Raw genomic sequence first — 27,426 nt, 5'->3', positions numbered from 1 at the left:
AGCTCCGAAAAAAAGAAAAAGAAAAAAAAAAAGTCAACAATTGAACACCTCCCCAAGAGGATTTCAGATGGTTATGACACAAAAGCTTGTGCACAGCTTTAAAAATTTTTTTCTTTCTCTTTCTCCTTCTGTGAGGTCCAAACTGTGAAGCCATGGAAACAGGGTCACTGAAAACCGAGAGGTTGAAAATGGAAGGATTCATAAGCCAATACAACACACTTTATTTAGTGGGACAAAGGCACTCACCTTTGGTCTCAGGGGTAGTGAGGTGGTCTGAAAGAAAATGGTCCCCACATACTCATAGGGAGCAGCATTATTGAAGGTTTGGGCTTGTCGGAGTGGGTGTGGCCTTGTTAGAGTGGGTGTGGCCTTGTTGGAGGAAGTGTGTCACTGTGAGAAATTTGAGATTTATAAAGCCCAAGCTGGGGTTGGGGATTTAGCTCAGTGGTAGAGCGCTTGCTTAGCTTTAGCACCATGTCTGCTGGAATGCCGCCATGCTTCCTGCTATGGTGTCAATGAACTAAACCTCTGAACTGCAAGCCAGCCCCAATTAAATGTTTTCCTTTGTAAGAGGTGCCATGGTCACGGTGCATATTGGGTGGGCCATGGTGTCAAGAGGGACCTTTTAAAAGCACATGTTGCATAGGAAAATATGCAACTTAGCAACAGTGGAAATGTGCTGAGCCTTGCTGCAGCTGCTGACATAAGTGGAAATGTGCTGAGCCTGGCCGCAGCTGATGACGTAAGTGGAAATGTGCTGAGCCTGGCCGCAGCTGATGACGTAAGCTGCTGGCACTGAGCTGCTGAGGGTAGAGTGGGAGAGTGCCCAATGTATAAAACAAAGTCTCCTTTGTCTTCAGCTAAAATTTTAAGGTGTAAGCTGACCATACCAGGAATTATATAGTCTAGAGATCTTGATCAGGTCTATTTTCTCTGCCAGTAAAGAATTAAAAGGGAAAATCTCAAGTGTAATAAATAACAGGCAGAAATCTCAAACACCACAAACAGTAGACAGAAGAATCAGCAGTTGAAGAGAGGCTTTTATTATGGGTGAGGAAACACACACATGTAGTAGGTATAGAGAGAAAGGACTTAAAAAAGCAGAGAGGGGGACTTTAGGAAACCAAAAAAAAAAAAAAATCCATTCTCTTCTCTCTCTTAAAAAAAAAAAGATTTATTTTATGTATGTGAATACACTATAGCTGTTGTCAGAAACATCAGAGGAGGGCAGCAGATACCATTACCGATGGTTGTGAGCCACCAAGTGGTTGCATGGACTTGAACTCATGACCTCTGGAAGAGTAGGCAGTGCTCTTAACCCCTGAGTCATCTCTCAAGCCCCCAGTCTCTTTTTGAAGTTCTCTCTCTCTCTCTCTCTCTCTCTCTCTCTCTCTCTCTCTCTCTCTCTCTCTGTCCCTGTCCCTGTCTCTGTCTCCCTCCCTCTCTGCTCTTTGGAGCTTCTGACACCCACAAACAATTGTTGTGGGGACTAATCTTGTTAAATCAGCCCATCAGCAGGGAGCCGGCTAAGGAGAAAAAAACAAAACAAAGCAAAACAAAACAAAACACAACACAACTTTGCTTTAAGCTGCCAGACTTTGACTGAGGTCAGGAGGGTGAAGCTGGCAATCTTAGAAGTTTGATACCTTTATTGGCTAGCCATGGCACCCCTCCAATTCTTTCTGCCCACCATCTAACTTGCAGTCCTTCAGAAGTATTCCAAGACATCACCCATTTTTGTTTTTGAGACAGGGTTTTCTGTGTAGCCTGGCTGTCCTGGAACTCAGTCTGAAGAACAGGCTGTCTTTAACTCAGAGATCCATCCCCTCTGCCTCTTGAGTGCCAGCATTAAATGTGGGCCACCACCCCACCCCTATCTTTTTCTTTACACCTGTGCTCCAGGACTTTGAACTGAGCTTGGTACCCCACCTCCCACCCTGGCCAAATGTGTCTATCTTTTCTTTTAAAATTGTATGTGGATAGGTGTTTTGTTTGCATTCATATTTGAATATTACTTTTGTGCCTGGTGCCCAAGAAGGCCAGAAGAGAGTGTTGCATCTCCTGGAACAAGTTAGAGGTTCTGAGCCACCATGCAGGTTCTGGGAATTGAGCCCAGGTTCTCTAGAAGAACAGCCAGTGCTCTTAACTGCTGAACCATCTCTTCAGCTCCAAGCTTTTCTTTTGAAAGAAAATAACCTTAAGGCAGGGAATAGTGACCATGTCTTTATGTCCTGTGTTTTGCTTCTATAATCTATCAGCGGAACACTCCCCTCTTGGCAAGAAACAATTACAAAATAATTGTTCTAACATCATAGTTTCGTCTTCTGTAAATATGGTTGCTCATGAGCCTTACTCATGTAGGCTAAAATTCACATTCATTTTCCCTTTAGTCACAGGCTAAACTAATCAATAACTGGAAAAAGTAGAAAATGATGCTGGGCTAACAATACATATAAAATCTGCATCGGGGCTGAGTTCCTCAGAGCATTAGCTTTATGGGTCTTCCAGGTAGGCCTGACAGCATAATAAAGACAAATCCTCCAACTCTCCAAGTGTGGTTTGGTTTCAAGGTCTGACTTATACGACCCATGAAAACACTATGTCTGAAAGAAAAAGGTAGAAGGAGGAGAAGGATTTAATGATCGCAAATGTACTCTTTAACTGAACATGTTTAGAAATAGGCCAGCCCTTCTGAATTCCTCATGAATAAAGCCTCATACTTCACATGAATAAAATCTCCTTGATTCTGTTGTTCAGAGGGACCACTGCTTTGCGTATTACTCCTGTGCTTTCCTTGCTCACTCAAAGGAATTAGTCTTTCTCCACTCTTCAGTCTTGGGTGTGCTTTATTTGGCTCTGCACCCACCAAGATGGGAACCCACTTCATTCAGTTACATTTCTAATGTTGATGCAAAAAACTACAGCTCTCACCTCAAAGGGAGTTAAATTTTATTTGGAGCCGAATTCGAATGATCATGGCCCGGGAACATATATTCAGGTCTTCCCAAGTACAATGTTCCAATGTGGAAGCACTGTCATGGAGTTTTTACAGTAACAGAACAAAGAAAATGTGAAATGAAGGTATTTTAACAATGCACTGGTAGAAACATTAAATAGTCAGTTTCAGAAGAATCTCACATAAAGATCTCAGATGCCATCTGATAGCCTTTTGATTGGTGGAGAAAAGTATTTTGTTAATACTGTCCAATAGTCTTTATCTGTTTATCAGGGTGTTAGGTCTGACACAAAAGTGGCTACTAAGGGCTCTTTAAGGAGCTAAAGACAACCCAAGAGAAAGAGTATCATTTTTAAAGATTCTAAACTCTTCAAAGTAAAAAAAGTTTTATTAGTTGACCCGACTTTGCAAACAGCTTCTTTCTAGGAATTCTTGTTTTCATTAGCCAATAACACTTTTGTCTTTCCATTTTGCTGGGATCCTGTCTAAATCCAACAACACACAGGGACGTGACTATGGGAGCACCCAACTATGTGAAGCAGATCTTTTTCATTTACATTTGTTTCTAATGCTCATCCTCAATTGTATTTGTTCATCTTCCACCCCATTTTTGAACATCCTTTAACTGCATGGGGACAGGTTTCAAGGGTCTGTGTCGGTTTGCCCCCAACCTCAATTCTTCCACAGGAGGGTAGACTCTCCCTTTGAAAGAGAGGAGGAAAATAGCAAACTTTAACATTAATTGTGATTAGCGACATTACCATGTATTCAGTTTCATAAAGATAAGAGAATAAGAAACTGTCTCTGATCTAAGACAACAGAGTTAACTGCTGACTTCTGCTTTGGGAAGCCGACTTGCCCCTTTCTCTTCCAAAGGGAGCATACGTCTGTTCTCCCTTAAGAACTGACTACCACCAATATCCACTTAGCAAGTTCCATTTGCTAAAGATAAAATTGTCCTAATAGAAATCTGAAAATTCGCTTCTGTAAAACCTGCTCAGCTCCGGGAAATTCCTCTTTTGAAAACGGCCACCCTAAAATAATCACAAAGATTATGACAATATCTAACGGTATAAAATCATGAAATGTTTCTGATCCGGGCTGAGTCTCTTACCCAATAGCTAAAGGAGGCTAATGCTGCGAACTAATTAGTTTTTCTTTTGTCTCCGAGTGCTGAGTACGACCCCACTCCCCTCACCAGCCTTAGAACCTAGAACCAACACCTTAAGCTCGGAGGTCTGAAAGACAGCCCGGCCTTCTGGCCCATCAGCATTCTTTAATCATTTTTGCTAACCACCTGGTAAGTCACCATCATCCGGGTCCCAGCTCCAGGACCTCGCCTTCCGCCTTCCGGCCTAACACGTGACCACACTCTTCCGGTCTGGTGGGCAGAGTCCTGCTGGGAGCATGGCTGCCGTTGTGCCAGTTACGGTGGAGTTGGGCTTCGTTGAGGAGGCACCGGCCTGGAGGCTGCGCAGCGAGCAGTTTCCAAGCAAAGTGGGCGGGCGGCCTGCGTGGTTGGCCCTGGCGGAGCTGCCCGGACCTGGGGCGCTGGCGTGCGCGCGTTGCGGCCGCCCGCTCGCCTTCCTGCTGCAAGTGTACGCACCGCTTCCGGGTCGGGACGAAGCCTTCCACCGTAGCCTCTTTCTCTTCTGCTGTCGAGAGCCGCTGTGTTGCGCCGGCCTGCGAGGTGAGCGGTCGCGGGGCAGGGCTGCCACGGCGGCTGAACCCCGGACGTAGGACGACTGGTTCCTGCGGGTGATTGTATTCCGGTGTCAGAATTGTGGTCTTAATTCCGGTCTTAGAATCGTGCTCCTCTCTCTATCTTTGGCACGGACTCTTTAGAGCCAGCAAGATACTCTTGTCAGACGGAGCTCCTCACGGTTTTAAAGCTCTTTAGTTTTCATTTTTATTCCCTCTCATATAAAAACTGCCCCCTGAAAGCGAAAACCTTAGTTTTCCTACTTAAGTGACATTTTATGAGGTGAAGCACTGAAGACGGTTCAGATGTTTGAGTTATTTTGTTTCACTGAAAAATACTCACGTACCTTTTTCTCTTCATTTTAGTTTTTCGTAATCAGCTACCAAGGAAAAATGCATTTTACTCATATGAGCCCCCTTCTGAAACGGGAGCTTCGGATACAGAATGTGTGTGCCTCCAACTTAAGTCTGGAGCTCATCTCTGCAGGGTTTGTGGTTGCTTGGCCCCTATGACATGCTCTAGGTGCAAACAGGCACATTACTGCAGCAAGGAACATCAGACATTAGACTGGCAGCTCGGCCACAAGCAGGCTTGTACACAGTCAGGTAAGAAATGCATCCTTGTTTTCAGTTTAAGCTTCACTGCCTCTGTCAACTGAGGTACTTCAGTTTCTGGTTAAAGTTGAAATTTGAAAACATACTTGAAAAGTTTTATGAACTGGTAACGTGAACACTTTACTAATCTAAAACACAACCAGCTTTATTAGCAGGGGAACAGTGGTTAACAGTGGTCATCCAAAAAGCTTCCTTATCTTTTGGTTGACTGCACACACATGCATCCCTAATCTGATAAGGTTATAATGAATTGTTTGATGACTTTAATAGACTGTATCTCTTCACTTTATTCATACTTGTGTTGGTGTAAACAGTGTTAGTACAGGAAGTTATGTATCACAACAGTTGTATTTATTGTCCTACCATAGCAATTCTGATGTTCAAACTGTGATAAATTCACTCAACCCAGATTTCAGAACTTACGCTTTAGAAATGGGAAAACTTTAGGTTTTCAAAACTGTTTATTAATGATGCTAATAATTTTCTTGTAGACCATTTAGACCATATGGTTCCAGACCATAACTTCCTGTTTCCAGAATTTGAAATTGTAACAGAAACAGAAGACGAGATTGGGCCTGAGGTGGTGGAAATGGAGGATTACTCTGAAGTTATAGGAAGCATGGGTAAGGAGGAGTCTATGCTTTGATTTTACAGGACCAAATGTACCTTAGGAAAAACAAAATGGCAGGGAGGCACCATCAGTGTTTGTCTGGTGAGGCAGAGAATGTCGTGGTAGAAGATTGTAGACCCCAGGTCACTGCAGAACCTCTGACGAGAGAGGCCCTTTGTAATGTAGTCTTCTAGCTTCCTCTAGAGTCCGTGTTCTAGCACTGTCTTTGGTGACCACTGAACAGACCTGAGTAGTGACCTACAAGTGCCCACAAGTGCTGCTCATCAATCCAGCATTCACCCTGCCCCAAAGTTGCTTATGCATGGGCTCAAACACCCAGCAACACATTTTGCCTCATGCTTCCAGTGAAGAAACTGAAGTTCTAGGTATCATGTGTTTGAACAAAGAACTTAAGTTTTTATAGTTTGAATCTAGCTCTTAGTGACGGTAGAATCTGAACTTTTAAACCATAAAATCAGGTTTATAGAACTAAATTAGAATCTCAGTTTACTGGCTCATTTGCTCATGCTTGGTAACAGAAATACACATCAGAAGAAGTGTGTGTGTATGTGTGTGTGTGTGAATGTGAGGGGGCTCTTCTTAGGAGGGAAACCACAGAATGCTTAGCCAAGTAAAATGTCTTCTGACTGATAAAATTAAGGTCTGGAGAGATGGCTCAGAGGTGACGAGCAACTGCTAGTCTTGCAAAGGACCCTGGTTTGGTCCCTAAAACCTACATGGCAGTTTCCTAACTCCAGTTCCAGGTGATTCAAGGCCCTCTTCCAGCCTTGATGTGCACATACATACCTACATACATATGGGCAAAACATTCTATAAAAATACATGTGCTATAGGAACTACCTGGATGTACCTACACTGTGTCTACTTGTGTATGTATTATTACTCATGTTTTCAGTGGCAAGTCATGAAAATGTTTTCCTTCAGAAAGGATGTTAATGGGAGGGCTGGTGTACACAAGAGTTGACTGTAGGACCTGGCAATCCTTAATATAAGTAATCACATAAGAAGCAACCCTAAAAGTAAATAGTTGAATTATATAACCACTTAACTCAAGCCACTGATTTGACAGTAAATTCCTAACTAAAATATTCTCAAAGAAGGGAAAAATTTTGAAAAATTAAATGCACGTTTTTTTTTTCTTTTGAGACATTCTCAAGAAGGCCAAGCTGGCCTTGAACTGACTTCTGCTTCTACCTCCAGAAAGCAAATATTACAGGTTGATTGCTGTTACTTTATTCAGTAAATTTATGCCTTGGGTCTGGGAAAAGAATAGTACAGATTTTCAAAAAGATGAAGGTCTGAATTTTTAATGGACGATGCCAGCAACTTTTTTACATTTATCTACAACAAAGGTTTAGAAATAATGTCACCTTACTTGTAGTTGGCACTCCATATCTATAAAATGTTCTATTTAGAGAGGTGGTTGATTCTAGAACTAGTGAGGAAATACTCATTATGAAAAAAGTGGTTATTATAAGAAATTGAAGAAGTTACTAGTTACAAACTAGTTCAGTTCCCAGCAACCACATGGTGGCTCATAACAATCTGTAATGAGATCTGATGCCCTCTTCTGCTGTGTCTGAAGAGAACGACAGTGCACTCATATACATAAATAAATCTTAAAAAAGAAAAAGAATTCAATTATCATGCTTTTAATCCCAGCATGAAGGAGGCAGAGGCAGGATCTTGCAGTTCAAGGCCAGCAAGTCCACAGAGTAGGTTCTAGGAGGGCTACACACACATTGAAATCCTTTCTCAGAAAATAAGAGAATTCAGTTATTAGTGGGTCTAGTGAGAGATGTGTAATCCCAGCTGCTCGGGAGGCTTAAGGCAGGTTTGAAGTCACTACCAGAGGAGGTCAAGGCAAGCCCGAACAAACTCCTGAGACCCTATCTAGAAGAATAAAGGCCATGGGGTTGAACTCAGCATAGGGCATTTTGCCTAATGTGTACCAGGTGCTTGATTTAATTCCTGGTTCTGAAAAAACAAAAATCTCATTAATTATCAAAGATTATTTGTAGATAAAATGAAGTGATTTGGAGATCTTGAAATTTTATATGAAGCATATTCTTGGTACTTGACAATTAACTATAGTGTATGTGCAATATTTACAAGGTGAAATTTTTAGAATGCTTCCCTGAAGTTACTGTGTCATAGCTGAGAACTGGTTTGGGTTGCAAGGAGAAAGACTGGGAGGGAGAAGACAGGTTTGCCTCTGGGAGTTTTAGGGCTCCCTAAATTATCCATGTTTTGCCTTACACCTGAGAGAAAGCCACTCTGAGGGGATTTCCATTTTCCCTGCATCCTGGCTCTTTATGACAGGTAAGTGCCATTAGTTAACGCTGCCCCGCCCCAAAGACGGACTGCTGTGGTCCTGAACCAGCATCCACATTTTAATTTGAAACCTTAAAGATTAGATTTATAATGACTACATAATGTTACCTAGAAATAAGCACTAATGTTACTTGAGTAGAAGAAGCTGTCTAATTAGAACTAGGCCCTCCAGACATTTGAACTGTGAAAGTGTGGGATTATCCCAGCATTCCATAATTCTTGTGTTGTTTTTCCCAGAGGGAGTACCTGAGGAAGAACTAGATTCCATGGCAAAGCATGAATCCAAGGAGGATCACATATTCCAAAAGTTTAAATCCAAAATAGCCCTTGAACCAGAGCAGGTAAAAATGGTGTTTATACTTCCTTGTGTTCTCAAAATGGTGGCCACATCTACTTTTGGCTTATAAAACCTATATGATTCACATGCCTATACACTGTACACATGTATATATTTACACAAGTATTAAAAAAAAATACATGATATATTGATGTCAAGTTTTCCCGACTGAGTTGCGTTATCATAAACAAAAATTACTAAAGGCTGCTTCCTAAAACACTGGATCAAGTAAGTGTCCAGGACAACAGAAGCTTTGATCTGACTCTAACACTTAAGGTGGTTTTTTTGGAAAAACACTCTGAAGCTGATTATAGTGAATTTACTTTTTAAAACAATTTAACCAACCCCATGCTTGATGTCCTTTTTAAGTATTTAAGGATCCTGACTATATGAAGATAGTGCTAACTAGCTACCTTGGGCCACATCGTGTGTGCAGACTCTAGTATTGAGTTAGGCCAGTGATAGAACTAGCATTCCAGTGCCTGTGGCCGAACTGATAACCTGAGTTTGATCCTTGGGGCCCACACAATGGAAGCAGTTGACTTCCACAAGTTACCATCTGACTTCCATACTTACACTTTGACTCGAGTGTTGCCATGTGCATGTATGTACACAGTAACATTTAACTGTCTTAGAAGATTCTGACATTTTAGGGAGGAATATCATTAAGAAAATCAGGTGAAATAATGGGTTTTGAGGTTTAGGGGTGTTGGCAGCGTATAGGAGCCCACATGGCTCTTCTTCAAACGATCCTTAGATTGTGGTTGCATTGGAAATTCTTAGATGAGATATGTTGATTTTTAGATTCTCAGGTATGGAAGAGGTATTAAACCCATCTGGATTTCTGGTGAAAATATTCCTCAAGAAAAAGATATTCCAGATTGCTCATGTGGTGCCAAGAGAATATTTGAATTCCAGGTATGACCTTAAATAATTAGGATTTCTAGGAAACTTGCTCTAGGTGGCTCAGCATGCCAAAGTGCCTTCCTTGAAACATTCTTATGTTGCCCTCTTCTCAGGTCATGCCTCAGCTGTTGAACCACCTAAAGGCAGACAGACTGGGTACAAGTGTGGACTGGGGCATCTTGGCTGTCTTCACCTGTGCTGAGAGCTGCAGCCTGGGCATCGGGTACACAGAAGAATTTGTGTGGAAACAGGATGTGACAGAGACACCGTGAAAGGTGTTAAATTCTTAAAAATAAATGTTCCTTATGCCTCACTACCTCACAATTCCATCTCCATCTCCAGGACTTTATCCTAAATAGACAGTTACCAAAGACAGAAGTATGAAGATGTTGATTTATACTGTCTATGCATTACTAAAGCAAGTGTCCAATGATAGGGAATTAAATTTGAGCTATATCCACAGCAAAGGGCACTAGTAGTAACGCTCTAAATGTAGACATCAAGAGGGGTATAACTAACACCAGGATATCATTGATGTTCATGGCATGTTAATTGTATAGAAATATTCATGTGTGTAAAGAAAATCTGCTAGAGATGGCTCAGCTGTTTGTTATTACTATTGTTATTTTAAGTACATTCATGGTTTGTCTGCGTGCATATGCACCACAAAGTACCTAGTGTCTCTGTCTTCAGAGGCCAAATGATGATATTGGGTTCTGTGGAGCTGGAATTAAGACACTTGTGAGCAGCTGGGTGAGGACTAAGAGTCAAATCTGGGTCTTTTGCAAAAATAGCTAGGGCTCAGTTAACTCTCAGTCCGCTCTCCAGCTCCGTTACTAAGAGTGCTTGCTATTCTTCCAAAGGACCTGAGTTCAGTTCATAGCGCTCCATCAGGAAGCACACGACTACCTGTAACACCCGCTCCAGAGGATCTGATGCTCTTTTCTGGCCCCTGTGGGCATGCATACATATGTGGCATAACTCTCTCAGATACACAAAACATACACATAAAGTCTTAAGAGTATCTGGAAAGGGAAGCTTTACACATCTATTTCCTATAAACCACCACACCCACAGCATTTCCCCACCTTTAAATTTCCACAGTTAAAGAGGTAGGTAAGACTGAAGTAGACAAAGTCCGTCTGGTACAGAGCAAAGACAAACTGAGGTTTGTCAGACCAAGTAGGACAAAGAAGCAGCCAGTAAAGTTAGAAGTACAAGGGATGGTGGGAGCCTGGATCTGAGACCCTACTTCAGAGCTAACCTTGAAAAGCCAAGGAACTGCTTATAGAAGATTGACAAACTAGACCCTTGTCTTCCCTTTGCACAAACTGTCTTCACAGGTTGACAGAGGAAAGTGAACAGAGAAGAAACTGGCCCTGGAAGCAGTAACCTGAGTAAAAAGAGGGCCTGGGCCATCTTTCAAGTGTGGGGTACTCCATATGACACACTGCCAAGCACTGGCCAGATCTTAAGATGTTAATGTTTCTCATTGTCACTCAAAAGTGAATTCTCAACCTCAGAGATCCAGACTAAGACACACCAGAAGACAGCTTTGGATCCCATTACAGATTGTTGTGAGCCACCATGTGGTTGCTGGGAATTGATGGAAGAGCAGTTAGTGCTCTTAACCACTGAGCCATCTCTCCAGCCAGCCTTCAAAATTTTAAGAGGTCACATCATACTCTACAACACTGACTTTCTGACTACAGCATATACAGAGTCCTGGCCTGTGAGTTCATACCACCTATTTGTATATTAAGACAAATGGGATCATTAAGAGATTTCTATGGGGAACATTTGTAATTACCAAGCTACTTTTAAGTGGGGAATGCTGTTCATTTTAACTTGAGGAACTTGATAAGAACCACATAGAACTAGTAGTATAGTCCACAGCTGTGGAAGGAATTTGCATCAGTTAGTGGCAAACATGTAGAAACAATGACTCAGGAAAAGACTCGGACAGAGATGTGAGTGTGGCTTCACATCCCAAATTACCAGCAATGCTGTCTGCTCAGAATGTATTACAGAAGTTCTAAATGCTATGGGCTTTTAAAAGTAAATGCACTTATAAATGACAAGGGCTGCTATTTGAGGATATCCCTAGGCAGTGTGGACATGAATGTACCCATCAAGGCACATACTTGAGTACATCTAGGTCAATCTTGGAAGTCCACAGATCGAAGGCTTCCCTGGACCACAAACTGAGTACCTGATCAGCCTAGACTAGTGGTAGCAAGATCCCTACTCACTAAAACCACTGTCTTCATTGGTTTTTGTCAACTTGACACAAATTTAGACATAACTGGAAAGAAGGAATCTTGAGAAAATGCTTTGTAAGACTAGCCTGTAAGCAAGTCTGGGGAGTATTGTCTTGACTGATGTGGGCAAGCCCAGCTCAGTGTGGGTGCTGCCACCCTTGCGCAGGTAGTCCTGGGTTGTATAAGAAAGAAGGCGGAGGGCTGGAGAGATGGCTCAGTGGTTAAGAGCACTGACTGCTCTTCCACAGGTCCTGAGTTCAAATCCCAGCAACCACATGGTGGCTCACAGCCATCTGTAATGGATTCAATGCCCTCTTCTGGTGTGAAGACAGCTTCAGTGTACTCACATAAAATAAAATAAAAAAACTTTAAAAAAAAAAAAAAAAAAGAGAAGGCTGAGCAAGCCAGCAAGGAGGATTCTTTCATAGACTACAACTATACACTGAAATAAGCCCTTTCCTCCACAAAAGTTGCTTTTGGTCATGTTACTTTAAGACAATCACAGTTTCAAAAAGTCTGCTGCATGTGTCATTTAGGTATCTACACTTAACATTCTATTCGAGTACATGCTTAGGGTTCTACTCTGGATGCAGGTCAGTTACAGAGGCCATTCCCTGCAAGCATGAGATCCTGTGTTCTTATCCTCAGTAAGGATAAAAGGATATGCATAATACAGAACCGGTTAAATGAAGACCTTGGTGAGCTTTAGTGGCTTATAATCCCAGTTACTTGAAAAAATAAGGCAGAATCACCGAGTTCATGGCCACCTGGGTTACACAACGCTAGCCATGACACCCTGTCTCAAACAAACAAACAAACAAACAAACGAAAAAAACCAAAAAACAAGGTATGTTAAAGTCCCAGCCATTGAAATGTTGAAATACCAGAAAGAAAAAACAAAATTACTACTACTCAACTATTATATGCCTAGAACTTAGGGTTCAAATGCAATCAACTCTTAGTAGTAGTAAAAAAAACCTTCAACAAATAGATTGGAAAAAGTTAAATATGCATCAGCATTTTCCCTTAACATGTTACAAACAAAACAGGAAATCATGATGAAATAATTAACTTTTATGAATTGGAAAGGCCCTATATAAAAAGAATTATAAAACTTTAAAAGAAACGGGACCCCAGCTCCGAAAAAAAGAACCAAAAAAAAAAAAAAAAAAAAAAAAAAAAAAAAAAAAAAAAAACAAAACCGTGGGGAAATGGTCTTAGAGAAATACTAGAATAATGTCTTTTTTTTTTTTCCAGAGCTGGGGACCGAACCCAGGGCCTTGCGCTTGCTAGGCAAGCGGTCTACCACTGAGCTAAATCCCCAACCCTGAATAATGTCTTTCCAAATAGTCCATACCTTACTGACCTCAGTGATGCCTGGGAGTGCAAGAAAGGGTACTTCGTACACTTCTGTGGGGGTGGAAATCTAGTAGTACTGATTTGTCAAAATTTAAATCACATAAGCTGTCTATAATATAGCAATTCCTCTTGTAAAAGTATGCTATAGGAATCTATGTATGTATTCAAGCCACACACAGAAGAATATCTGGTTCAATGCTGTGTAACTGTGTACTACCATCGCTAGGGGAATAGTCCAAATCAAGGTATCCAAGAAGATATAACATTGCATTGTGGAAGTATAGCTGATACACTGACTGCACAAAAGTCACAAGAGAACATATGCTTCAGTATTTTTCCAAAAGTGAGATGAAAAGCATCCCCAAAGGACGGATTTGCACACTAAAAATTATAAAAGCAACACAGCTGGTAACTTTAGCATTCTAGTCCATCATCACCATACCACACTTACAGTAAGGCAAAACCCACCCCACCCACTCACTCCATAGTTCCTTCCCATACTTGGTCCTGAGGGACAGGGTAGCTGGTGAGCACGAAGGCCTAAAGCCTTATTCTCCTGGCTGTTGGCATTCAATGGCGCTCTACTCAGTCTTGTCTCACAGTACTCTAGTAACCCCAAAGTTCCAGGACACTCAAGCCACCTGACAGTCACTTACTAGTGTTCCCTCCCTGCCTGCAGCACACTGGAGAACTCAGTCATAATATAGTGGAAGATGAAGAGTTACAAGACACCCACTCACTAATCTGGAAGTTACCCCCCTGGGGAGACAGGAAAGGCCAGGAAGACAAAGACTTCCTTCTGATTACACATACTTGGAACTGCAAAATGTACTTTTAGAATTAAAAAGGACAGAATGCCCGGCAAAATAACCTAAGGCTTTATAAATGCCTACCTGATATTTCAAGAGAAAACAGCCATGACAAAAATTATTATCCCAGAGAAGAAGCTATCTGTGGGATAGGGCACCAATTTCTATACCTGAATTACTTACTCAGAGCCCTCCTATGTCTCTTAAAAGATATGGGACTTTGGGCAAGGCTTTGTCAAAGGCCAGAAAAGGAACAGAACAACTAATTTGGTGAAGATCCCAAGCAAGGTGGACTATCTAGGACACGAGGGTGTTCAATGGGGATCATAAAATCAGTGGCATGTCCATTCTCATTGCTCCAGACAATAAATGTTTAACAAAAAATACAAAAATCAGACAAGCAAACAAAACAATGGTCTCAGGCATTATATCTAAAATAAATTTCTTTGACAGTATGATCACATGACTTACAAGGTATCATTTATAACAAAAATCTAACAATTTACAGCTGCACTTTTGTGCAGAGTACTCAGGAAAGAAAAGTATGTACAGTCATTTGTTTTGATGAATACCACTATTCAGTCCTGCAATACTGGGAAGGCGGAATGTATCTGGCACAAAAAGAACTCCTAAGAGTTACAAACTAGAAAAACAACACTTTTAAAAAAGATTTTTACTTTTCTGGTAGAAATATAAAAACTTGCTTGTGTGGGAAAGGTTAAAATAAAAAGTCCAATTGTACAGGTGGCTTGAACACTTAAAAGTTCTGTCCCTTAAACCAACAATCACCAGCAGCAGTGTTTACAATCTAAATATAAATAAATGGGCAGTGCCGCCCAAGTAGCAGCACAGAGCAAGCAACTCACAGTGATGCTGCAGGGTGATCTCAGTGCAGAGGAGGGAACCTTTCTAGTATCCTGCAGTAGGACACACAGTGTCACTTCATGCTGCCACCTGTAACTGAGTGTCCTCACAACTGTACCTTCAGTGGTACCAAAACTGACTGGTTTTAAAAAAAAAAACACGTGGGTAGGGGAGACAGGAGTCCATGGCAGACAACTATGTGGTCTTCCTGAATCCCTTTAAGATGGGGTAGATGTTTTCAAATGCTTCATAAATCTCTGCTCTAACTTTAGCACCTACAAAGACACATTGGAACAGAAACGAGATGGTTAAGTAACATATCTTAAAATAGAAAGTAACATCATTACCTTAAAACATAAGTACAGTTCTCTCCATACCCAATTAAGACAAAAAATGGCATTGAAACAAGTGGCGGGATCCTCTTATCACAATCCTAGCTGCTGCACCCCTCTACCACACTTCCTTTTTTTTTTTTTTTTTTTGAGACAGGGTTTCTCTTGTAGCTTTGGCTGTCCTGGAACTTGAAAACTTGAATAGACCAGGCTGGCCTGTCTCTGCCTTCCAATTGCTAGGAGGATTAAGGGTCATGTCCAGCTAGCTCTTCAGCTATGTTTTTAAAACAGTATTTTCTTAGTATTTTAAAAAGTGATACATCTAGTGACCTTTAAACACCCTAGACCATCATTTCCTCACTATATAGTTGGTCCTAGGCCAGGGTCCACAAGTCAGCAAGACAATATCCACTCCCTAGTCTAGTTCCTTCCCATACTTGGTCCTGAGTGACATAGTAGCTGAGAAGCACTGAGGACTGAAACCTTACTCTCCCAACAGTTGATGTTCAAGTGAACTCTTTTCAATCTTGTTATCTCAGAATTGTACTCTAATAATTTCAGTGCAGGGGCCAACTGAAAACAGGCAGTGTTCCCTCCCTGCCTGCCGCCACAATCGAGCTTAAGTAGCTGACAGCTATAGCAGCTGCTCTTCTCACTCTTCCACCCTTCTCATGAAGTTAGGATGGGGTGCAAAACTTCAACAAAAGCATCCTCCAAGTGGGCAGACAACTGTCCCAACACAGAAGATCCCATCCCAACGTCCTTTGCAGTTTCAGTACACCACTTCCCTTTCAACTTACCTGTTAATACAACTTTTCCAGAAACAAAAATAAGGAGAACAATTCTGGGTTTGATCATTCTGTAGATTAATCCAGGAAATAATTCTGGCTCATAGCTAGAAAGAAAATGGGAATACAGGTTAGAAATTAACAGTTTTTTGTGTTTCTAGATACAAAGAGGCTATGTGCCAGAAAGGACTGAGTGAGCAGTCCAGGTGTAGGAAGAAAACCTCTGCCAGTCAGGAGCCACGTATCATGGACATGGGGACTAATTACTGACTGCAGGTTCTCTCCTACCACTTAATGCTAGCTTCACAGATTCTAGATTTTCTGTGATGAAAACAAGACTTGTATGCTCAGTCTGATCGCTATTTAGAGTCACTTTTGAGTTAGTCTAGGTATAGCAGCTTATCAATACCTCACTATTCATTCCTAAGCTAAGAGTGACAGTCAGCCTTGTAATCATCTCGCCTTCCTGAATAGAACTATGCTGGAGCTGTTTTTCTAACATCTGAAATTAACATTAACCATCTACCTGAATTAACACTAGTTAATGTACTCTAACAGAGTGATCTCAGATTTCTTTGTTCTGCCTTTCTTGGGAGTGATCTGGAGATAAACTCAGGACAGGTCTATATGAGGAAGAGCAACATGAGCGAACTCCTGAAACTCAAACAGGAGTTTCTATGTTGAAAATTGTACCCAATATGGCAGGATTAAAAGTATCATGTGCAGAGGACATGGAGCAAGAGGAATCTGGTGAGTGTGAGGGTACTGGTGAGCGTGTGGCTGCAACTAGGAAACAGATGCCAAGATAAAGATATGAGTAGGGATGCTAAGCAAATACCCAGGCTGAGAAAGGCCAGGAGGAAACTGGGCAGTCCACCTCTGCAGCTCATCTGTACACTGTGCTGCTATGTTGTCACCAGGAGAAAAGTGATGGAATTAACTACCAATTCATGTATTTACATCTAGTGATTGACTAACCAACTGGTGAGCAGAAGTGAACTAAGTCATTCCAGTGAGAGAGTCAGGGTGTCATGTGACAAGGAAATGGGACTTGTAAGAACAGTAGAGAGAGAGCAGTAGCACAAGTGTAGCAATACCTTGTGTTTACAAATATTTAACTTCAACTACATCATACATGCTTAGAAACTGCACATCTTACGTGTAATTCATCCTAAATGATACCTGAGAAGATTATAAATGGACTGTTGGAAAACTCCTCCCCACACTTCTTAGACCTACCTACTGAACTGCTGGTGGGTCAACACAAGGCCTTCCAGCCTTATGGGGAACTTCACATCACAGCTCCCCACCATGTTCTGGATCTTGAAGTCTAAGAACTTAGCTGGGAAGCCCAGCTTCTGCACAACTCTAGCGTATTTTCTTGCTGCTAGTCTGGATTGTTCTTCACTACAGAAAGGAAAATCAGTGAGTTATATACGGAAGCTTAATGGAATAATTTAGACGAATAACAGAGTCTAAATTAGGAAAGTAAACTATTCCTGTGTCCTTAACAGAAACCATAAATCTACCAAAACTCAGCCTTCTATCTGGCACATTACTGCCAAGCCCTAGGATTTAAAGGACTCCATGTAGCCTGTGGTTCAATTAGCATGATCACATTCTGACCTATATTTTCTACTGACATGAAAACTTCATTTTTACCAAAAAAATTAGTAAAGTTTATTATTGAGGAAGACAAATTCTATCTTCCTTTACATCAAATCTCTATCCATTTTTAGGATCCCACTATGGGATAAAACTGTGATTTTCCAACTCAGAGTTTATGTGAACAGCAGAATCTCACAGGAGATCAGGAGAAAAAATGGGAGTGTGGGGCACCAAAGCTATGCAAAGTAACTAGAGCAAAGTATTCAAAAGTAATGTGAAAAGTGCTAGCCTGGTAACACAAGGACAGTAGAGCCTTTTTTTCTTTCACAATTCATCCACCATAAACAAAGCATTTCTTAAGGATACCTCTTGGCTCCTGTGCACACCATTTTCCCAGAACTGAAGATCAACGCAGTTGTTCGTGGCTCTCTTATTCTCATGATGACTGCAGCAAACCGCTGAAATGGTCAGAAAGAAGCATTAACAAGGTGTGAATGGAGGGTGCCTTCTTCTGTTGACTAAGAGTCTGTGTGACTGAGCGAAGCTGCAGTGCTGCAGGCCCCAGGCCACACGATCTTCACTACACCAGACATTCCTATCAATGAACTTAAACAGGATCATTTCAAACGTTTTTTAACGTTTTCTTACATTTATCTATTCTTTGTATTTCTTTTTTTTTTTTTTTTTTTTTTTGGTTCTTTTTTTCGGAGCTGGGGACCGAACCCAGGGCCTTGCGCTTCCTAGGCAAGCGCTCTACCACTGAGCTAAATCCCCAGCCCCCTCTTTGTATTTCTTTATAAAGTTTTACATTTATTTTTAAAATGCTTGATCTTCTTTCTACCATTTTGTAATTCTCCTTTCTTCTCTTTTGAACTTCCCAAGTTTGTCCAACTAAAGCAACCCACAAGTACTGAAATCTCACTGCAGAAAATACTTAAAGCAATGCTACACACAAAGGAAAAAAGTCAGACATGAAAGTTCAGGAAAGAGTAAGAATCAATCTTATGAGGAACAGATGAATACATGAGAACTAAGAATCAACCCTGTCAGACTCAGAAAAGCAACTAATTCCTAATGAGAATAGGAGAGAAAGCCAACCAGAAAAATAAATCAAAGTTTCAGGAATCAGATAGTTTCCCAATAACAGCTCTAAATGAAAATAGTCTTAACTATCTAATGACAAGACAGAGGCTATTGTTTACTCTAATCCACCATTTGCTGACTGTAAGAAACACACCTCAATAGTAAAGATCTGTGCAAACTCAAAGTAAATGCAAAGGAAAATAATAAAGTAAATAGAAACACAAAGCAAGCAGGGTAACTACACTCATCTGACAACGTGGGCTTCAAGCAAAAATGAGATGAGGTTACTACATCTTTGTAAGGGTGAATGGTCACCAAGTAGATACAATAGTTGTAAATATTAAAAATAATAAAAACTTGGTTAGCTGAAACTGACCAGTGACCGATTGATTCTTTATCATTAATCTTCCAGTTAGCCTTATACTCAACTAAAAAACTGGACATGAAATAGACCCCACATTTCCTGTATTTAAGACCATTCTTTCCTTCAACCTCCAGATACTGCTACACTGCCAGTTTTAAGATGACACACAGCTAATGAGATTATAATACAAAGAACAGTGACATACACTTTTAATTCCAGCATTCAGAAGGCAGAGACAGAAGAAACATAAGGTAGGTAGTGTTTATACAGAACAGCTTTACAACCTAGGACTCCACTTGGTTTGGGCTATGAACACACCCTTCTGCTAATAATGAACCTGGCAGCCTGAGACCCTTACTTGCATGCACAATCCACACACAGTCCTCTCCAAACCCAGAAACTCAGGACCCACGCCTACACAGATCTCTCTCTCTCTCTCTCTCTCTCTCTCTCTCTCTCTCTCACACACACACACACACACACACACACACACACACACACACACACACGTACATATATACATACATACACAGGACACTTAAGAACAGTGGAATAAGTTTCTCCTTCCTTTGATCATCGTCAAACACAGATATTCAGTTATGGCCAAGTACAAGGTGTGTGTGGTGGGTGGGTGGTGATTGATTAATCCTGATACTTTTGGATGCCTGTGTCCTCTGAGTGAATGTTTATGGGGAACCCCCTATTACCATCTTATATCCATGCAAACTAGGCATGCACATCACTAAACTCAGCTGCACCACAACTTCACAATAGACACGTTATATAACCTGATCTTGTTTGTCAAGTAGAAAGCCAAGCCCCTAATAACCAAACTCCTCTCTCCTGTAGCTCTCTATATCCCAGGAATCTGAGGCCCTCGAGGCCTTTCTCGCTCATGTAGCACACCCTCATTCCTAACAGTCTATTTCTTTTTGACCTGAACTAATGCCTATAAAGGAAATCTGTGTGGACCTTTAATTCCTTGAATAAAAAGCCAAGAGGCTCACAGGAGGATGCATAAGGCACCCCACAGAAGAAACTAAAGGCTCTCATGGCCAATATCCACTAAAAATATATGAAAGGTGTGGGGTGGGGGACTGAGATTCACTGGTGAAGGAAATGGGGCTAACCCAGCAAAACTGGTTAGGGTACTGAGACCAACAGCCAGGTTATAGTATAGAAAATTTCCAGGTGTCTGAAGAATTTACAAATAACTAGAACTGTGTGTTCCTTAATGACCTATCAAGTTGTAAAAGGACAAAATGCCTGATTAGCCTCTTCCTGGCCACCAGCTATCAGTAGCTGTTCTGAGTTCTTTCTGTTGCCTTTTCTTTTTCATTAATAACACTTATATATGTGTACATGCATGTGTGTGATTGTGTACGCACACACACCTTGTTTTCCTCTATTAAAGGGAATCTATGAGGTATTGGTTTCCACAGTATAGGTTTACAGGTACTAGATGGTCCTTGGATGAATGCTTCTCATTTCAGGAAACTTCTACAAATTTTCTCAACCTAGCTTTCTCTTTCAACATCTAGGCACCCAGGCAGCTCCCCATCTAGACCTCACAACTATCTGCTCATCTGCCATGCAGATGTTCCCTATGGAAAAAAAGAGAAAAAAATCTTTCCTACTGGTGCAGGTACACACAGTAGGCTGTTGTGGTGGTTTGTATATGCTTGGTTCAGGAAGTGGCACTATTAGGTGTGGCCTTGTTGGAGTAGGTGTGTCACTGTGGGTGTGGGTTTAAGACCCTCATCCTAGCTGCCTGGAAGTCAGTCTTTCACTAGTAGCCTTCAGATGAAGATGTAGAACTCTCAGCTCTGCCTGTACCATGCCTGCCTGGATGCTGCCATGTCCCCACCTTGATGATAATGGACTGAACTGCTGAACCTGTAAACCAGTCCCAATTAAATGTTGTTCTTTATAAAACTTGCATTGGTCATGGTGCCTGTTCACAGCAGTTGGTACCAGGGACTGGGGTGTTGCTGTAATAGGCCCAACCATGCTTTTGTTTGGAAGAATGTGGACTTGGGGACTTTGGATTTGGAAATCAGTAGAATGGTATAAATGGGGCTAATGGGCCATCCTAGTAGGAATATGCAGGACTTTGCTGCTGTTGAGTGATCTGAAATATGTAGACCTGGCTCAAGAGGTGTCAGAGAAGAATTTCAGAATGTAGGATAGAGACTGGTTTTGGTGGTATTTTGGCGAAGAATGGAGTTGCTTTTGCCTCTGTCTTAAGAGTCTACCAGAGGCTAAGGTGAAGAGATTTATGTTAACTGCACTGAAAAGAAAGTCTCAAAAAAGCCCAGCAGAGACTTTGTTTTCTGGTTAAGTCTCCTGAAGAGGGCAGAGCTGGAGAAGTGAAGCCAGCACTTTGGAGGAGTCCAGAAGATTATGTGTGGATCACGCACATTGAAACGAGAAGCCGTAACACTGAAGTTGCCTTGGAGACCTCAAGATAATCAAGATTCCAGAGCCATGACCTATCTGAACAAGTGCAGCAAGCTTAGAAAGGAAAAATACAAAATATATGGTTGGAGTATTAAAGGGGCACCAGGAAGTGAAAAGGATCTGAATCCTGTGTTCTAGGAGATAGCAGATTAAGGGAGGGGGACTTTGGGGCAAGATCCTTCCCAGCTAATTTAGATCCAGGCACACCTTTAATCCCAGGAGATAAAGCCAAGCAGAGTTCAAAACCAACATGAGACAGAGCAAGTTCTAAGTGAAGAAAAGCTTAAATCCAGGCATGGTGGTGTACACCTTCAATCCCAGGAGACAGGAATGCAGATCTCCAAATTCAAGGTCAATCTACAGAGCAAGATCCAGAACAGCCAAGTTTACCCAGTGAAGGAGTGGAAAAGAGGAAGCTAGTGATAATGAAACTGGGAGGTATGTTCCAGCTCCTGCAAGCAGCAGACCTCTGCAGCTTCTGACTTTATTGTCAACAGGAGACTATGGGGACAATTGTGCTGGTTAGCTGGAGCTAAGAAATAGTGGTGATTAAGAAGAGAACAGCATCACTAAGGTGAACTCTTTTGGGATGTGTTTTCTTTTTTTCGGAGCTGGGGACCGAACCTAGGGCCTTGCGCTTCCTAGGCAAGCGCTCTACCACTGAGCTAAATCCCCAACCCCTGGGATGTGTTTTCTAAGAGCACAAAGAAGCTGCGTGCGTTCCAGAAATGGCCAAGGTTGTACCTCATGTTGCAGCTGTACTTGGTAATGTGTAAGAGTCGCCCAGGTGGTACTGGTTTTGAAGTCATGAAGAGGTCATGAAGAGTAGCTGAGGCTGAGCACTGTGAGAGGCCATGGAAGGCCACTGGTGAAGGTGCAGCCTCAGTTGCAGCTGATAGCCCGAGACTGAAAGGGTGATGCAAAGGATTTGAGGCTTAACACCATGAAGAGAGCCTATGAGAGGTTACTGGTGAAGCCTAGCTGCAGAAGACCACCTCCGTGTATTAGAGATGCAAGTACCATGGGATGATCACCAAGAACAGCAGCAACAGTGGAATAGATCAACCTGAGCTTAGAGTGCTTCAGAGGGCGGAGCTGGAGAAGTGAAGCCAGCACTTTGGAGGAGTCCAGAAGATTATGTGTGGATCACGCACATTGAAACGAGAAGCCGTAACACTGAAGTTGCCTCGGAGACCTCAAGATAATCAAGATTCCAGAGCCATGACCTATCTGCTGAGGAAAAGTGCTAATAGGGAGTGAAACCAGCCCAAAAATGAAAGAAGTGTGTTGAGTCAACGAAGATGAAAAAGGAGTTGAAGATCTCAAAACCACTTTGTCATCAGACATGGAGATGCAAGAGTTTGAAGTTTGCCCAGCTGGTTTCCTATCTTGCTTTGGGGATTACAGTTAAGTGACTGGATGGATCTCAGAAGGGACTTTGAACTTTGGACTTTAACATTGTTGAGACTGCTATAGACTAAGGGACTTTTGAAGTTGGACTAAATGTATTTACATTATGCTATGTTTAGGTATGGACCCCATAGACTCATATGTTTGGACAAGCCTATGGGGGCCAGGGAATGGAATGTGATGGTTTGTATATGCTTGGGCCAGGAAGTGGCACTATTAGAAAGTGAGGCTCTGTTGGAGTAGGTATGTCACCGTGGGGGGCAGGCTTAAGACCCTCCCTCCTCCTAGCAGCCTTCAGATGAAGATGTAGAACTCTCAGCTCTGCCTGCACCATGCCTGCCTGGATGCTGCCATATCCCCACCTTGATGACAGTGGACTGAACCGCTGAACCTGTAAGCTTGCCACAAATAAATGTTGTCCTTTATAAGACTCGCCTTGATCATGGTGTCTGTTCAGAGGAACAAAACCTTAACTAAGACAATCTTGTCGATCAAAAAAAAACCTTACAAGTTATACAAAGGTAGGGAAACATGTAATAAACTTCTTGTACTTGTAGCCAACAATTATTACTGACCAATCTTTTACCACCCACATAACCTATGGCCAACTCTTCCACAGGACTACTAAAGTAGACATTCCAAGTATGTCACCAGCTACGCTTCAGGATCTAAATGGAATAGTCTGTTTTCCAACTTCATGCTGGGTGGTGCCCAGCACAATGTGAGTGTATAGAAACTTAGTTTAGTTGGGGATTTAGCTCAGTGGTAGAGCGCTTGCCTAGCAAGTGCAAGGCCCTGGGTTCGGTCCCCAGCTCTGGAAAAAAAAAAAAAAAAAAAAGAAACTTAGTTTATTGTATGGACTTCTACATTTAGAAGGCCACATGTATAGTAGGTATTTAATAAAATACAAGTTAAAGAACTGAGGACACACTTAGTGGACAGCCCTATTGTGATTAAGGTCCGAGGTTAAAACTCCAATACTGCAAAAACAGGAAACCCAAACAAATGAAAACATCCCAGAATGACCTTTTCCTATGCACTTAACATTAAAGATAAGCAGGATACATACTCATTTGGCTGATATCAAGAAACAAGCACAATACAAGTTTTCTCACCAACATTTAGGAAGAATTTCCTGTTTATCTCATACAGTATAAAATACATGAAAATGGGTCTGACCTTGGGATTATATTCAGCATTTCTGGCACGAAGTGCAATGGTCTTTAGGTCAAGTTTACAGCCAAGATTCACGGTGGATACAATATTTCTATAAGAAATTTGAAAATATGATAAGTGAAAATACATAACTTTTAAACAATGTCTTTAGGTAAAGTTTGCAACCAAGATTTTTCTTTGAATACAATATTTCTACAAGAAATTTGAAAAGAAAACATGATTAAGATTGATAATTCATTGTTTTTCACCAAGCTTTAATTTAAAAAACATAACCAAACCCTGCTGACTTTAAATGTGCCCCTAAAAGGTGCCCCATACCAGATACCCTCACTTAGTACTCAAAATGTACTGTGAGGCGGTACCTATTACACCATTATCAGACAATCCACTGGGCCTCTCGGGAATGGACTGTCTTTGGCTTGGGATGCATATGACAAGCCAGCTTAGCAAACCAGCAAACTTCATGCTAGTGACAAATCCCATCTTCAAAACCAGGGTGGGTAGTGTCCTGAGAAACAACACTTCAGATTCTCCAACATACAGAGGGAAGTGCATGTACACACGTGCAAAAATTACCATTATCCACCTGGGCCTAAAGCACTGCTTCATGCCACTGTATCCCATTCTTCCAGTATTCTAGGAAATACTTTTCTTTTCATCTTGAGACCCGTTTCTCGGTGTAGCCCTGGCTATCCTGGAGCTTGCTCTGTAGACTAGGTTGTCTTGGAAAACACAAAGGTCTGCCTACCCCTGCTTCCTCAGTGCTGGGACTAAAGGTGTGGGCTTCCACCACCTGGCCTAGAACTTTTAATAAAAACTTATTAGTGCAAATCTGCAACCCAGCATGTGGGAGGCTTAGGTAGGAGAATTATCAAGAATTCAAAAAATTAAGAATTGTATTGTATAAACAGCACCATGCTAGCCAGGTTTGTCAAATCAGATAGTCTCAAAAATAGCCCCCAAAATTGAATTTAAAAATTAAATTTTATTAGACTAGTTTTCTCTAAACATAATCATAAAGCCAGGTAGCCAGTTTTTGCTTTTCTAATATCTATTTCCCCCTAACCAAGGTAACACTAAGAAAAAAATTCTTGTTTTACTTAAAAACGAGTTTGACTCAGCATGCCCATACCTGAACTGAATTTTCAGGTTCACTTTGGTGTACCTGTCACAAATTTAGTCAGTCAAATGATAAATGTATTCCTATTTTAGAAAGTTAAATATTGTGAGGGGGCAACATTTGGAATGTAGGTAATAAAATAATAAATTTAAAAAAGAAAGTTAAATATTTACCTGAATTCTTTATAAGTCTACTGAACTGACACCTAATAAGAAATACTATTAGATAATGGAAACAGTAATGTGGGTAAATTGCGTGCTCTGTGGATATTGAAACAAGTTATGTCCTAAGCTCATAAGTGATTTGATTGATTGATTGATTGATTTTCCGGAGCTGGGGACTGAACCCAGGGCCTTGCACTTGCTAGGCAAGTGCTCTACCACTGAGCTAAATCCCCAACCCCTCATAAGTGATTTTAATCAGAAGTATAAACCTGGATGCCTGTGGACGTCAAGCAGGCACGGAGAAATAGTTTAGAGCAGTTCAGACAAAAGGAGTGCTTACAGAACTTATCCCTTTAAACTCAAAAGTAATTTAAAATTGTACACAGGCAAGGTATAGTCAGGTTATGCCACTTAGTTTAAAAAAGGGATTGGGGCTGGGGATTTAGCTCAGTGGTAGAGCGCTTACCTAGGAAGCGCAAGGCCCTGGGTTCGGTCCCCAGCTCCGAAAAAAAAAAAAAAAAAAAAAAAAGAACCAAAAAAAAAAAAAAGAAAAAAAAAAAGGAGCTGGCATGGCTTACAAATGACACTATCTATGCAGAAAACTAAGTGGAAATGGGAAACAGAGTTGAAAGTAGGAAGGAAGAGTTATTAAACACAAAAACCGATAGTGTTGTCTGTGAAGAACCGTTTAATCAGCCACTAAGCTGTCTTAAAATAAAGCTATATATATATATTCTTGTTACTAAGTGGTGTTTGGAAAGTCTGGGCTGTTTCAGAAAGAAAAAAGCCCGAACCTTCCACCTTTTTTACATGTGAGAAATACTTCTCTGAGGCAAAAAATTCCTCAAGACAACTGCTATCCTCACTCTAAGAGTGACTAAGATCTCCAAAGATATAAATACAGCCCTCACAGCCAAAACTGAAGAAAAACCTGGACCCCTAAGACCTGTGCTGACACTATGGCAGAGGCTGTGATACAACTGGCCTGTGACTCTGCCACTTAGCTATAAAGAATTGTCCACAGCATCAGTGAAGGTCAGTTTGCATTCCAGTGGCCAAAATACATAAACACAAGCAACTCCATTTCTAAGGGAAAGTCTCTGCTGAGAGCACTGACCCACTATGTAGCTTTAATTCCTTGTCAAGAACAAATGAAGTCACAGTATAACCGAATTACCACTGGGTCACTTCCTTAAGTAAATCCACTGTCAGAAAGCAAATAGTGTAATAGCACCGAGTACCTCTTCTGGTGCAGAGACATAGGGCAGGGGACACAGGACAGGAAACACAAACAGAAAAACCTCGCTCACTCACTCACTCACTCACTCACTCACTCACTCACTCACTCACTGTTACACACAGGGGGTTGGGGGCGGTGTGTACACAAGTGAGAGGTACTCACTGGAGCTGTGGTACAATCCCAGAGCTCTCAGAGGCTGGTGTGGCAGGAGTGATAGGGGTCATAGGAGTCATTGGTGAAGGATACAAGGGGGTGGTGCCTGGCAATGGTGCTGTGGTTAGAGTTTGAGAATGGAAGAGTTGTGGGGTCTGGCCTGAGGCACCCTGTGTGGGCTGCTGAGATGTTGATTGCTGTACTGAGGCTGCTGCAGTTGCTACTGCCTGCTGTTGCTGCTGCTGTTGCTGCTGCTGCTGCTGCTGCTGCTGTCTTTGTTGCTCTTCCAAAATAGATAAACTATTGGTGTTCTGAACAGGCTGTGGAGTAAGCCCTGTGCCGTAAGGCATCATTGGACTGAAGATGGGAATTCCAGGAGTCATGGCACCCTGTAGAAAGCAAAGAGAGCAATGACTAAGAGACTGATGGTGGCTCATTTAGCTTTTCCTTAGTAGATAAGTATTTCAGTATATGTCATTCAGTAGTAGAGAAGAATCTGTGTCCTGAGATGCACCACTATCTTCTGTAGTACTGAACACAGTAGACGAGCACTTGGGATTTGAAATCTGGCTGTTACTTATGATATGATATAAGAAAGATGCTTAGCCTCTCAAGCATATCTAGACCATAAAGAAAAAGCATATGTCCCTATTTAAAGTACCACTCAGTATCCAGGCATCTTAGCTCTGGAGGCAGAGGCAGGTGGATCTCTGTGAGTTCGAAGCTAACCTGGTTTATAACACAAGTTTCAGAGC

At 41.6% G+C, this 27,426-nt stretch overlaps 2 protein-coding genes across 4 annotated transcripts in view; one reads left to right on the top strand and one right to left on the bottom strand.

The window, feature by feature from the left end:
* The first annotated feature begins 4,313 nt into the window (after positions 1-4,313).
* Pdcd2 (programmed cell death 2) lies at positions 4,314-9,804 on the top strand. The gene is made up of 6 exons (NM_031638.1): positions 4,314-4,646; positions 5,024-5,263; positions 5,764-5,895; positions 8,475-8,578; positions 9,379-9,492; positions 9,594-9,804. Exons 1-6 carry the CDS (start codon positions 4,364-4,366, stop codon positions 9,750-9,752), a joined length of 1,032 nt encoding a protein of 343 aa, NP_113826.1. The 5' UTR covers positions 4,314-4,363; the 3' UTR covers positions 9,753-9,804.
* A 4,518-nt stretch (positions 9,805-14,322) lies between these two features.
* The window catches only part of Tbp (TATA box binding protein), a 17,096-nt gene continuing 3,992 nt past the window's right edge, over positions 14,323-27,426 (bottom strand). The window contains exons 3-8 of one of the 3 annotated variants that reach the window (NM_001004198.1): positions 26,681-27,060; positions 23,998-24,085; positions 17,868-17,959; positions 17,133-17,300; positions 15,906-16,000; positions 14,323-15,048 (exon numbers count right to left, since the gene is read on the bottom strand). In NM_001004198.1, coding sequence (NP_001004198.1) covers positions 14,969-15,048; positions 15,906-16,000; positions 17,133-17,300; positions 17,868-17,959; positions 23,998-24,085; positions 26,681-27,060 — 903 coding nt within the window. In that variant the 3' untranslated portion in view covers positions 14,323-14,968. The other 2 variants (XM_006227980.5, XM_063268389.1) reach the window with 2 other exon arrangements.

Source organism: Rattus norvegicus, chromosome 1, assembly GCF_036323735.1.
Source record: "Rattus norvegicus strain BN/NHsdMcwi chromosome 1, GRCr8, whole genome shotgun sequence".
NCBI lineage: Eukaryota > Metazoa > Chordata > Mammalia > Rodentia > Muridae > Rattus > Rattus norvegicus.
The sequence above is the reverse complement of the archived record's forward strand: the minus strand, read 5'-3'. Positions and strand labels throughout refer to the sequence as shown.

Coding starts and splice junctions, on each gene's coding strand:
- Pdcd2 (NM_031638.1), top strand. CDS start 4,364: ATGGCTGCCGTTGTGCCAGTTACGGTGGAGTTGGGCTTCGTTGAGGAG. Junction 4,647..5,023: donor GTGTTGCGCCGGCCTGCGAG/GTGAGCGGTCGC, acceptor TCTTCATTTTAG/TTTTTCGTAATCAGCTACCA. Junction 5,896..8,474: donor TGAAGTTATAGGAAGCATGG/GTAAGGAGGAGT, acceptor TGTTTTTCCCAG/AGGGAGTACCTGAGGAAGAA.